Source organism: Oncorhynchus mykiss, chromosome 12, assembly GCF_013265735.2.
Source record: "Oncorhynchus mykiss isolate Arlee chromosome 12, USDA_OmykA_1.1, whole genome shotgun sequence".
In the NCBI taxonomy this organism is placed as follows: Eukaryota; Metazoa; Chordata; class Actinopteri; order Salmoniformes; family Salmonidae; genus Oncorhynchus; species Oncorhynchus mykiss.
The window spans coordinates 35,200,926-35,213,926 of NC_048576.1; the positions used below are offsets into that span (position 1 = coordinate 35,200,926).

Here is a 13,001-nt window from a genome sequence, read left to right on the forward strand (position 1 = left end):
ACGGAATAGGAAAATGAGTCTGGCTGTAAAGTACTCTGCATGCGTCTTCTGAGATGATGATGATAAACGAAGGGGAAATATCTGTGTTCCTACAGCAGGCACAATGAGTAGATGTACAGGCCTCTTACACAAAAGGAAAAAACAGATAAACCATAAATAATGAATAGGTTTGTTGATTATAGCAACTTGCTGATATGTACCTTGGAGGCCCATGGTACAAGTGACGAGGATGTACCAGTGACGAGAACCATTCAACGCTGGTCTGACAAATCGGAAGCCACGCGCCAAGATTGTTTTGATCACGCGGACTGGAATATGTTCCAGTCAGCCTCAGAGAATGACATTGATCTATACACTGACTTGGTGAGTGCATTTATAAATAAGTGCATTGGAGATGTCGTACCCACTGTGACTATTAAAACCTACCCTAACTAGAAACTGTGGATGATGGAGGCATTTGCGAAAAACTGAAAGTGCGATCCACCGCATTTAAGCATGGAAAGAGGTCTGGTGATATGGCTGAATATAAACAGTGTAGTTATTCACTCCACAACGCAATCAAACAAGCAAAATGCCAGTACAGGCAATTCAACAGCTCAGACACAAGACGGATGTGGCAGGGTACACAGGAAATCACGGACTACAAAAACAGCCACGTCACGGATACCGACGTCACGCTTCCAGACAAACACATTCTTTGTCCACTTTGAGGATAATACTGTGTAACCGTCGCGGCTCACTAACGAAGACACAGCCCCCCCCCCCCCCCCCCCTATCCTTCTCAGTGGCTGACGTGAGTAAAACCCTCACAAGGCCGCTGGCCAAGACGGCATCCATAGCCGTGACCTCAGAGCATGCGCAGACCAGCTGGCTAGTGTGTTTACGTGCATATTTAATTGCTCCCTATCCCAGTCTGTTGTCCCCATATGCTTCAAGATGGCTACCATTGTTCCTGTACCCAAGAAGGCAAAGATAACTGAACTAAATGACTACCACCCGTAGTGCTTACTTCTGTCATCATGAAGTGCTTTGAGAGACTAGTCAAGGATCATATCACCGCCTCCTTACCGGCCACCCGAGACCCACGTCAGTTTGCATACCGCCCCAACAGGTCCACAGATGACACAATCGTCATGGCACTGCACACTGCCCTATGCCATCTGGACAAAAATAAACCTATTTAAAAATTCTGTTCATTGACTACAGCTCAGCATTCAACACCATAGTAACCTCCAAGCTCATCATCAAGCTGGAGGCCCTGGGTCTCAACCCCTCCCTGTGCAACTGGGTCCTGGAATTTGACGGGCTGCCACCAGGTGGTGAAGGTAGGAAACAACATCTTCACGTCAATGACCCTCAACACTGGGGCCCCACAACAGTGTGTGCTTAGCCCTCTCCTGTACTCCCCGTTCACCCATGACTGCATGGCCATGCACACCTCCAACTCAATCATCAAGCTTGCAGACGCACAACAGTGGTGGGCTTGATCACCAACAACGACGAGAGAGCCTATAGGGAGGACGTGAGTGCACTCTGAGTGTGGTGTCAGGAAAACAACCTCTCACTCAAAGTCAACAAAACAAAGGAGATGATCCTGACCCCAATCCTATCCACATTGGGGTCAGGGGGGTCAGTAGTGGAGAAGGTGGGAAGTGTTAAGTTCCTGGGCGTACACATCACAGACAAACTGAAATGGTCCCCCCACACAGACAGTGTGGTGAAGGCGGCGTAACAGCGCCTCTTCAACCTCAGGAGGCTGAAGAAATTGGACTTGTCACCCAAAATCCTGACAAACTTTTTACAGATGCAAAATCGAGAGCATCCTGTTGGGCTGTATCACAGCCTGGTAAGGCAACTGCACCACCCTCAACCACAAGGCTATCCAGAGGGTGGTGCGGTCTGCACAACACATCACCGGGGGCAAACTACCTGCCCTCCATGACACCTACACCACCCGATGTCACAGGAAGGCCAACATCATCAAGGACAACAACCAAGCGAGCCACTGCCTGTTCACACCGCTATCATCCAGAAGGCGAGGTCAGTACAGGTGCATCAAAGCTGGGACCGAGAGATTGAGAAACAGCTTCTATCTCAAGTCCATTAGACTGCTAAACAGCAATCACTAACTCGAGGTTGCTGCCCACATTGAGACCCAATCACTAGTCTCTAAATAATGCCACTTTAATAATGTGTACATATCTTACATTACTGATATCACATGTATATACTGTATTTTATACCATCTACTGCACCTTGCCTATGCCGCTCGACCATCGCTCATCCATATATTTATATGTACATATTCTCATCCAACCCTTTAGATGTGTGTATTAGGTAGTTGGGGAATTGTTAGATTACTTGTTAGATGTGTGTATTAAGTAGTTGATGGGAATTGTTAGATATTACTGCACTGTTGGAACTAGAAGCACAAGCATTTCACTACACCTGCATTAACATCTGCTAACCATGTGTATGTGACCAATAAAATGTGATGTTGTTCAAAAATCTCTTCATTTGAACCACTCAGACAAATACTGTACTTCAATTCCATATGCACCTACCGCGCACTGACGAATAATTTGGTATTGCAAATGTCATGTGAAAATGCAATGAATCGTCATGATGAATCCTGTGATACTACATTTCCTTAAATCCACTGAAAGACAGATGGTTTATTCGGTCTGGAACATGAACAGCAGAACATATACATTGCATCCCTTATTCATTAGTGCAGAAAGCATGAACTATGCTCAAAATGAAAATGCTGTGATGGGGCAAGGGAAACAGTTCGATACTGAAAACATACGCTAAATGGTAGTTATACTGAAAAGCCCAACAACAAAAGACTGACTTTGCAGTGACTTAATGAAGTGGAAGAGAAAAGTTTGGTTGAATAAAACAAAAATGAAGATCACAGGTAAGACAAATGATCAAACATTGCTTATGATACAAAAGGCTGAAAACATTTTGCAGATGTTGCAGCAGTTGGTTGTGTACTGATATGTACACTAGGGCATAATTACCATAGCTACCGAGAGGTTAGTTAATGATTACAAACACCTACCATGCGTTTCATCAATAGTACTACATTGTTTTCCATATCTCCTATGGCCTGCAAAAGCCAATTGTAACCAAACCATTCATTTTTATTATTTTAACTAGTCAAGTCCGTTAAGAACAAATTCTTATTTACAATGACGACCAACCCCGGCCAAACCCTTACACGGACGACGCTGGGCCAATTGTGCACCGCCCTATTGGACTCCCAATCACAGCTGGTTCTAATACAGCCTGGAATTGAATCAGGGTCTGTAGTGACGCCTATAGCACTGAGATGCAGTGCCTAAGACTGCTGCGCCACTCGGGAGCCCCAATGTGCATTCATCCAAATAATAAAATCTGCATTACACAGGCTACCTAGCGACCACAGAAGATATGAAAGTAGGAAAGGCTAATCACCACCAAATAACAAATTAGGTGGTTTCACTTGGTGGTGGGAGGAGGCGTTTAAAGAATGCCGTGGCCTCACTGCTGCAAATGAGTCACCCAGGGCTGGCACAGGACCTGGATTGATTATAGCCCAAAGTTTTTTTTTTTTCATAAAGAGGACCGAATAGCAATCAGACCCTGGACAGCATTAGCATAATCATTTGTTCATTTTCCCTGAGCAAATATGACTCGTTCACAGCTCTGTGTCAGAAGGAGCTATACAGTACGGTGTGCGTGATTCAGCAGCACTGTAGGCTCTATGCAACCCCACGCTAAAGTCTATAGTATGTGACCTATACCATTTACAGTCTTTGTACATTGCACTGCAGTGTGTAGATCACATGATGGCCTGACATATTCTGCACCCCTATAACTAAGACATTATTAATATTCACTCTTCTATTTAGCCAGAATGCATTATTAAATATTCTGGGAGAAAGTGTGGGCAAGAATTTATACACCTCCGATTCATTTTGTAAGAGTTCAGAGTCGTGCATTGACTCCATAGTTCAAACTGATTAAACCGTGTTTGGAAACACAAACAGACTGTAGAATTCTTCTTAAACAGGCCTACTCAAACACTAGTCTTCAATGTCCAGTCAGCAGCACTGCTGGTTTTAATCCTTCCACATCTAACCAGCGGCTGAGTCAGTCCTGACAACAGGTGATTTTCCCCCTCACTGACATTAAAGTCAAGATCTGTATAAGATTTCTAGTAATTTGTGGCCTGTGTGGTCTAGTGGTTAGAGCCGCTAACTGACCCCGGCACACGTTATATGCCAGAGTCGGCATGGGTTTGAATCCTCCTCCTACCTTTCCAATCTTTATTCAACTGTCCCTATACCCACCCACACACCCATGTTCAAAAGTTTGGGGTCACTTAGAAATGTTTGTTTTTGAAAGAAAAGCACGTTTTATTGTCCATTAATATAACATCAAATTGATCAGAAACACAGTGTAAACATTGTTAATGTTGTAAATAACTATTGTAACTGGAAACAGCTGATTTATAATGGAATATCTACGTAGGCGTACAGATACTCAACTAGTCTAAAGAAGGCCAGTTTATTGCTGCTTTAAATCAGGACAACAGTTTTTAGCTGTGCTAACACAATTGCAAAAGGATTTTCTAATGATCAATTAGCCTTTCAAAATGATAAACTTGGATTAGCTAACACGTGCCATTGGAACACAGGAGTGATGGTTGCTGATAATGGGCCTCTGTACTCCTACGTAGATATTCCATTAAAAAAATCAGCCGTTTCCTGATACAAGTCATTTACAACATTAACAATGTCTACACTGTATTTCTGATCAATTTTATGTTATTTTAAAATGGACAAAAAATGTGTTTTTCTTTCGAAAACAAGGACATTTCTAAGTGACCCCAAACTTTTGAATGGTGACACACACACACACATGCAGTAAAGGTATGAAGAACATGACTTATACAAACTCAAAGGACCAGTGACTTGTCCAAATTCATGCCATGTCTTTGCACCTAACTTAACGGAACTGAACAATTAATTCCTTAAGAGGTGATGGAAATGGAAAACACATCCATCAATGAGGTTGGGGTGGCGGTGGAGATAATTAAAGATTAATTAAACACTGCATGGTGAAGGCTGAGCTGAGAGGGGCTGGAAAGGGAAGAGCTCAGCTGCTGACGGAGGCTCTAGTGCTGCAGTCTTGGTCTAGGCCTTGTTAATAAATGACTGCGGGACAACCCTCAGCAAACATACTGGTAAACAAATGAGTCACTTATACACAGAGGGACAGTGTATACACTGTGTGTGTGTGTGTGTGTGTGTGTGTGTGTGTGTGTGTGTGTGTGTGTGTGTGTGTGTGTGTGTGTGTGTGTGTGTGTGTGTGTGTGTGTGTGTGTGGATCCATGCATGTCTCAGTGTACCTTTGTCGCTGAAGTCGTCCACCAGTATGACCTCAGCAATGAGCTCAGGGGGGGACCGGTTGAGCACGCTGTGTACAGTCCTGAGCAGGGATGACCAGCCCTCGTTGTGGAATGGTATGATGATGCTGGTGTTGGGCAACTTCACCGCATACAGCTTCTGTTTACAGCTAAACACACAAACAAGCAACTAAACAAATAAGACAACAAACAGCATTTACCAAAAAGTGAAGAGAGAGACCAGTGTAGAGCTGGTGCTCATAGTTTCTCAAGATTATTATTGCTGATCTAGGATCAAATCAAAGTTTATTTGTTGCGTACACATATGCAGATGTTATCACAGATGCAGCGAAATGCTTGTTTCCCCAGCTCCAAAAGTGCAGTAACACCCAGCAATACATACAATTGATTTATTTACAACCTATATCAGAACGAGCAATGTTATTAAATAAATAAATAAATACTGGTGTATAGACATATAAATAGAAAATGTCTGTACAGCAGTAGTTATATAGGATGAGTAGGACTAGAATTCAGTATATCAAATCAAAGTTTATTTGTCACATTTATCAAATACAACAGGTGTAGTAGACCTTACAGTGAAATGCTTACTTACAGGCTCTAACCAATAGTGCAAAAAAGGTATTAGGTGAACAATAGGTAAGTAAAAAAATAAAACAGTAAAAAGAGAACAGTAGAGAGAACAGTCTATGACAGGGGTGACTGGAGTCTTTGACAATTTTTAGGGCCTTCCTCTGACACCGCCTGGTGTAGGAGGTCCTGGATGGCAGGCAGTGATGTACTGGGCCGTACGCACCACCCTCTGTAGTGCCTTGCGGTCCGAGGCCGAGCAATTGCCGTACCAAGCAGTGATGCAACCAGGATGCTCTCGATGTTGCAGCTGTAGAACCTTTTGAGGATCTCAGGACCCATGCCAAATTTATTTGGTTTCCTGAGGGGGAATAGGCTTTGTCGTGCCCTCTTTACGACTGTCTTGGTGTGTTTGGACCATTATAGTTTGTTGTTGATGTGGACACCAAGGAAGTTGAAGCGCTCAACCTGCTCCACTACAGCCCCGTCGGTGAGAATGGGGGCGTGCTCGGTCCTCCCTTTCCTGTAGTCCACAACCATCTCCTTAGTCTTGGTTACGTTGAGGGATAGGTTGTTATTCTGGCGCCACCCGGGCAGGTCTCTGACCTCCTCCCTATAGGCTGTCTCATCGTTGTCGGTTATCAGGCCTACCACTGTTGTGTCGTCTACAAACTTAATGGTGTTGGAGTCGTGCCTGGCCATGCAGTTGTGGGTGAACAGGGAGTACATGATGGGACTGAGCACGCACCCCTGTGGAGCTCCAGCGTTGAGGATCAGTGTGGCAGATGTGTTGCTACGTACCCTCACCACCTGGGGGCGGCCTGTCAGGAAGTCCAGGATCCAGTTGCAGAGGGAGTTGTTTAGTCCCAGGATCCTTAGCTTTAGTGATGAGCTTTGAGGGTACTATGGTGTTGAACGCTGAGCTGTATTCAATTAATAGCATTCTCACATAAGTGTCCCTTTTGTCCGGGTGGGAATGGCCAGTGTGGAGTGCAATAAAGGTTGCATTATCTGTGGATCTGTTTGGGTGGTATGCAAATTGGAATGGGTCTAGGGTTTCTGGGATAATGGTGTTGATGTGAGCCATTACCAACCTTTCAAAGCACTTCATGGCTACGGATGTGAGTGCTACGGGTCTATAGTCATTTAGGCAGTTTGCCTTAGTGCTTTTGGGCACAGGGACTATGGTGGTCTGCTTGAAACATGTTGGTATTACAGACTCAATCAGGGACATGTTGAAAATGTCAGTGAAGACAACTGCCAGTTGGTCAGCACATGCCCGGAGCACACGTCTGGCCCCGCAGCCGTGTGTATGTTGACCTGTTTAAAGGTCTTACTCACGTAGGCTACGGAGAGCGTGACCACACAGTCATCCGGAACAGCTGATGCCCTCATGCATGTCTCAGTGTTGCTTGCCTCAAAGTGAGCATAGAAGGGATTTAGCTCGTCTGGTAGGCTCGTGTCACTGGGCAGCTCGCGGCTGTGCTTCCCTTTGTAGTCTGTAATAGTTTGCAAGCCCTGCCACATAAGACGAGCATCGGAGCCGGTGTAGTATGATTCAATCTTAGACCTGTATTGACACTTTGCCTGTTTGATGGTTCGTCGTAGGGCATAGCAGGATTTCTTGTAAGCTCCCGGGTTAGAGTCCCGCACCTTGAAAGCAGCAGCTTTCCATGGCTTCTGGTTGGGGTATGTAGGTACAGTCATTGTGGGGACGACATCCTCGATGCACTTATTGATAAAGCCAGTGACTGATGTGGTGTACTCCTAAACGCCATCGGAAGAATCCCGGCACAATTGTTTGGGCACCCATAAAACTGCTGCCATTTCTTCCGGCACCATTTTATATTTACATAAAGTGTGTAAAACCATTCATGCAATATTATTAAAAAGTGACCGGTGTTCAATGAGTGTACATAAGGCAGCAGAATTTAAGGTGCAGGATCGAGTACCGGGTGGTAGCCGGCTTGTAACAGTGACTAAGGTTCAGGGCATGGTACTGGGGGTACAAGAGGTGACTGTTTAACATTGATGGCCTGGAGATAAACAGTATCTGTCTTTTGGTCCCAACTTTTGATGCACCTGTACCATCTTTGCCCTCTAGATGGTAGCGGGGTAAACAGGCCATGGCTCGGGTGGCTGAGGTCCTTGATGATCTTCTTGGCCTTTCTGTGACACCGGGTGCTGTAGATATCCTTGAGGACAGGCAGTGTGCCCCCGGTGATGCACTGAGCTGACTGTACCAACCTCTGGAGAGCCCTGTGGTTGTGGACGTTGCAATTGCCGTACCAGGCATTTATACAGCCCGACAGGATGCGCTCAATTGTGCATCTGTAGAAGTCAGAGGGTCTTAGGGGCCTAGCAGAATTTCTTTAGCCTCCTGCGATTGAAGAGGTGTGTTTGGGTCTTCTTCGCCACACTGTTTGTCTGAAGGGACCCTTTCAGGTGTTCAGTGATGTGCACGCCGAGGAACTTGAAGCTTTTGACCCTCTCCACTGCGGCCCAGTCGATGTGGACGTGCGCTCTCCTGAGGTCCACAATTAGCTCCTTCGTTTTTTTGACGTTGAGGGAGAGGTTACTTTTCTGGCACCACTCAGTTAGGGCTCTCACCTCTTCCCTGTAGGCTCATTGTTGTTGGTAATCAGGCCTACCACGACTGTGTCAGAAAACTTGACGACTGAATTGGAGACGTCCTGTATTCCCTGTTCACGCACGAGGCTGAGCATGTGTTTTTGCCTACCTTCACAACTTGGTGTCGGCCCGTCAGGAGGTCCAGGACACGGTTGCACAGGGAGGGGTTCACACCCAGGGCCCCGAGCTCAAAGGGGATGAGCTTGAAGGGCACTATGGTGTTGAAGGCTTATCTGTAGTCAATGAACAGCATTCTGACATCGGTATTTCTCGTCCAGGTGGTATAGGGTAGTGTAATGGCAATTGCATCATTCGTGGATCTGTTGGGGCGGTATGCGAATTGAGGGGGTCTAGGGTGTCGAGTAATGTGGATGTGATTTGGTCCTTAACCATCCTCTCAAATCACTTCATGACGACAAAAGTGAGTGCTATGGGGCGAGTCATTTAGTTACCATTGCTATCTTAGGTATAGGAACAATGGTGGAAATCCTGAAGCAAGTGGGGACAACAGACTGGGATATGGAGAGATTGAATATGTAGGTAAACACTCCAGCCAGCTGGTCTGCACATGCTCTGAGGACGCGGCTTGGAATGCTGCCTGGGCCAGAAGCCTTGCTATGGTTAACATGCTTAAATTACATCCCTCACGTCGGCCACGGAGAACGAGAGCACACAGTTCCCGGTGAGCGTCAGGGGCCTATGTCAGCGGCTTGATGTTATTTTCCATGAAGCAGGCGTAAAATATGTTTATACTTTTTTCAGTAGTGAGGCGTCTTGTGTCCACAACATGGCTGGCTTTATAATCTGTGATTGTCTGGAGTCCCTGCCACATGTCTCGTATCTGAGCCGTTGAATTTCGACTCCACTTTGTCCCTGTATTATTGTTTTGCCTCAGATTGCATTACGGAAGTAAGGCATAGCTGGTCTGTTTGTACACGTCCATGTTCCTAATCGTTCGCACTTCCAGTTTTGCGCGAATGCTGCCATCTATCCACAGCTTTTGGTTTGGATAAGTTCTAAATCATCACTGTGGGACCATCTTCTATGCACTTCCTGATGAACCCAGTCAATGAGTCCGTGTATGTCAATTCTATTCTCAGAGGAGACCAGAACATTTCCCAGTTCAATTGATCAGACCAACGTTGAACCACAGGTGATTCCTGTTTTAAGTTTCTGCCTATAGGTGGGGAGGATCAGAATGGAGGTGTGATCCGGTTTGCCGAAGGGAGGGCGGGGAGTGCCATGTAGCCACCCTGGAAGAGAGTAGCAATGATCCAGGCTGCTGTGATGTGCGTGTAGCACAAGAGATGTGTTGGCAGAATATCGGTAGATTTGCTTTATTTTTATGTTTGGAAAAATAACGTTCCCAAAGTAAGCGGCCTATTTCTCATGACCAGATGCTAGAATATGCATATAATTGACAGTTTAGGAAAGAAAACTCAAAATTTTCCAAAACTGTAAACATATTGTCTGCGAGTATAACATAACTGATATTGCAGGCAAAAGCCTGAGGATAATCCAATCAGGAAGGGCCTCTTATTTTGAAACTTCTGTGTTCCTATGCGTGCCTGTCCTTCATTTAAAGGGATATCAACCAGATTCCTTTTTCTGTGGCTTCCCTAAGGTGTCAGTCTTTAGACATAGTTTCAGGCTTTTATTTTGAAAAATGAGCGTGAAGGATCACAGTGCGTAAGTGGATAGGTGGGGGCTCTCAGAGTGAGTTGGTGCGCAATTGAGTAAAATGGCCATTGTTCCTCCCGGAGGTTGAATTCATTGTAGCTGGGGATTTTAAAAAGGCTAATCTGAAAACAAGACTCCCTAAATTTTATCAGCATATCGATTGCACAACCAGGGCTGGAAAAACCTTGGATCATTGCTATTCTAACTTCCGCGACGCATATAAGGCCCTGCCCCGCTCTCCTTTCGGAAAAGCTGACCAAGACTCCATTTTGTTGATCCCTGCCTACAGACAGAAACTAAAACAAGAAGCTCCCGCGCTGAGGTCTGTTCAACGCTGGGCCGACCAATCTGATTCCACACTCCAAGACTGCTTCCATCACGTGGACTGGGATATGTTTCGTATTGCGTCAGACAACAACATTGACGAATACGCTGATTCGGTGAGCGAGTTCATTAGAACGTGCGTTGAAGATGTCGTTCCCATAGCAACGATTAAAACATTCCCAAACCAGAAACCGTGGATTGATGGCAACATTCACGTGAAACTGAAAGCCCGAACCACTGCTTTTAATCAGGGCAAGGTGACCGGAAACATGACCGAATACAAACAGTGTAACTATTCCCTCCGCAAGGCAATCAAACAAGCTAAGCGTCAGTATAGAGACAAAGTAGAATCTCAATTCAACGGATCAGACACAAGAGGTATGTGGCAGGGTCTACAGTCAATCACGGATTACAAAAAGAAAACCAGCCCCGTCACGGACCAGGATGTCTTGCTCCCAGGCAGACTAAATAACTTTTTTGCCCGCTTTGAGGACAATACAGTGCCACTGACACGGCCCGCAACTAAAACATGCGGACTCTCCTTCACTGCAGCCGACGTGAGGAAAACATTTAAACGTGTCAATCCTCGCAAGGCTGCAGGCCCAGACGGCATCCCCAGCCGCGCCCTCAGAGCATGCGCAGACCAGCTGGCTGGTGTGTTTACGGACATATTCAATCAATCCCAGTCTGTTGTTCCCACATGCTTCAAGAGGGCCACCATTGTTCCTGTTCCCAAGAAAGCTAAGGTAACTGAGCTAAACGACTACCGCCCCGTAGCACTCACTTCCGTCATCATGAAGTGCTTTGAGAGACTAGTCAAGGACCATATCACCTCCACCCTACCTGACACCCTAGACCCACTCCAATTTGCTTACCGCCCAAATAGGTCCACAGACGATGCATTCTCAACCACACTGCACACTGCCCTAACCCATCTGGACAAGAGGAATACCTATGTGAGAATGCTGTTCATCGACTACAGCTCGGCATTTAACACCATAGTGCCCTCCAAGCTCGTCATCAAGCTCGAGACCCTGGGTCTCGACCCCACCCTGTGCAACTGGGTACTGGACTTCCTGACGGGCCGCCCCCAGGTGGTGAGGGTAGGCAACAACATCTCCACCCCGCTGATCCTCAACACTGGGGACCCACAAGGGTGCGTTCTGAACCCTCTCCTGTGCTCCCTGTTCACCCACGACTGTGTGGCCACACACGCCTCCAACTCAATCATCAAGTTTGCGGACGACACAACATTGGTAGGCTTGATTACCAACAACGACGAGACGGCCTACAGGGAGGTGGTGAGGGCCCTCGGAGTGTGGCGTCAGGAAAATAACCTCACACTCAACGTCAACAAAACTAAGGAGATGATTGTGGACTTCAGGAAACAGCAGAGGGAACACCCCCCTATCCACATCGATGGAACAGTAGTGGAGAGGGCAGTAAGTTAAGTTCCTCGGCATACACATCACAGACAAACTGAATTGGTCCACCCACAGACAGCATCGTGAAGAAGGCGCTTCAACCTCAGGAGGCTGAAGAAATTTGGCTTGTCACCAAAAGCACTCAAACTTCTACAGATGCACAATCGAGAGCATCCTGTCGGGCTGTATCACCGCCTGGTACGGCAACTGCTCCGCCCACAACCGTAAGGCTCTCCAGAGGGTAGTGAGGTCTGCACAACGTATCACCGGGGGCAAACTACCTGCCCTCCAGGACACCTACACCACCCGACGTCACAGGAAGGCCATAAAGATCATCAAGGACAACAACCACCCGAGCCACTGCCTGTTGAAATGTTGCGCAACATGAGCTCTCAAGTGTTTGCAAATGTAATTGAAAATCTAATCAATGATGTCAGAGTGATTACAGGGACAATGGAGTGCTGTGTACCAGGCATTTAGCACGTTGTGCAGGCTACTAATGACCATCAGCAGCATCAGAGCTTGGAGAAGTCTAATTAAACCTGACTAAACAGTCATGTGGAATTTGACTGCCATCATGACTCGCTGGTGTGGTGGTAATATAGTCACCGTAACAGCTCTAGGTGTGGATCAGAAAACCAGTCAGTATCTGGTGTGATCACCATTTGACTCATGCAACACAACATCTCCTTCACATAGAGTTGATCAGGCTGTTGATTGTGGCCTGTGGAAGGTTGTCCCACTCCTCTTCAATAGCTGTGCGAAGTTGCTGGTAATTGGCAAGAACTGGAACATGCGCTTATACACGTAGATGCAGAGCATCCCAAACATGCTCAATGGGTTACATTTCTTGTGAGTATTGTTGGATTCCACATTTTGAACATTGATAAAGATACGATAGATCAGACGCATAGTATAGTAAGAGAGACTGGGTCTCTGTAGAAAGACAGATA

General features: G+C 46.2%; 1 protein-coding gene across 1 annotated transcript in view; it reads right to left on the reverse strand.

Moving 5' to 3' along the window:
• Positions 1–13,001, reverse strand: part of LOC110537509 (polypeptide N-acetylgalactosaminyltransferase 10) — a 136,766-nt gene that overhangs the window by 78,754 nt on the left and 45,011 nt on the right. Inside the window, exon 4 of the mRNA XM_021623602.2 lies at positions 5,402–5,568. Coding sequence (XP_021479277.2) covers positions 5,402–5,568 — 167 coding nt within the window. The remainder of the gene's footprint in view (positions 1–5,401; positions 5,569–13,001) is intronic.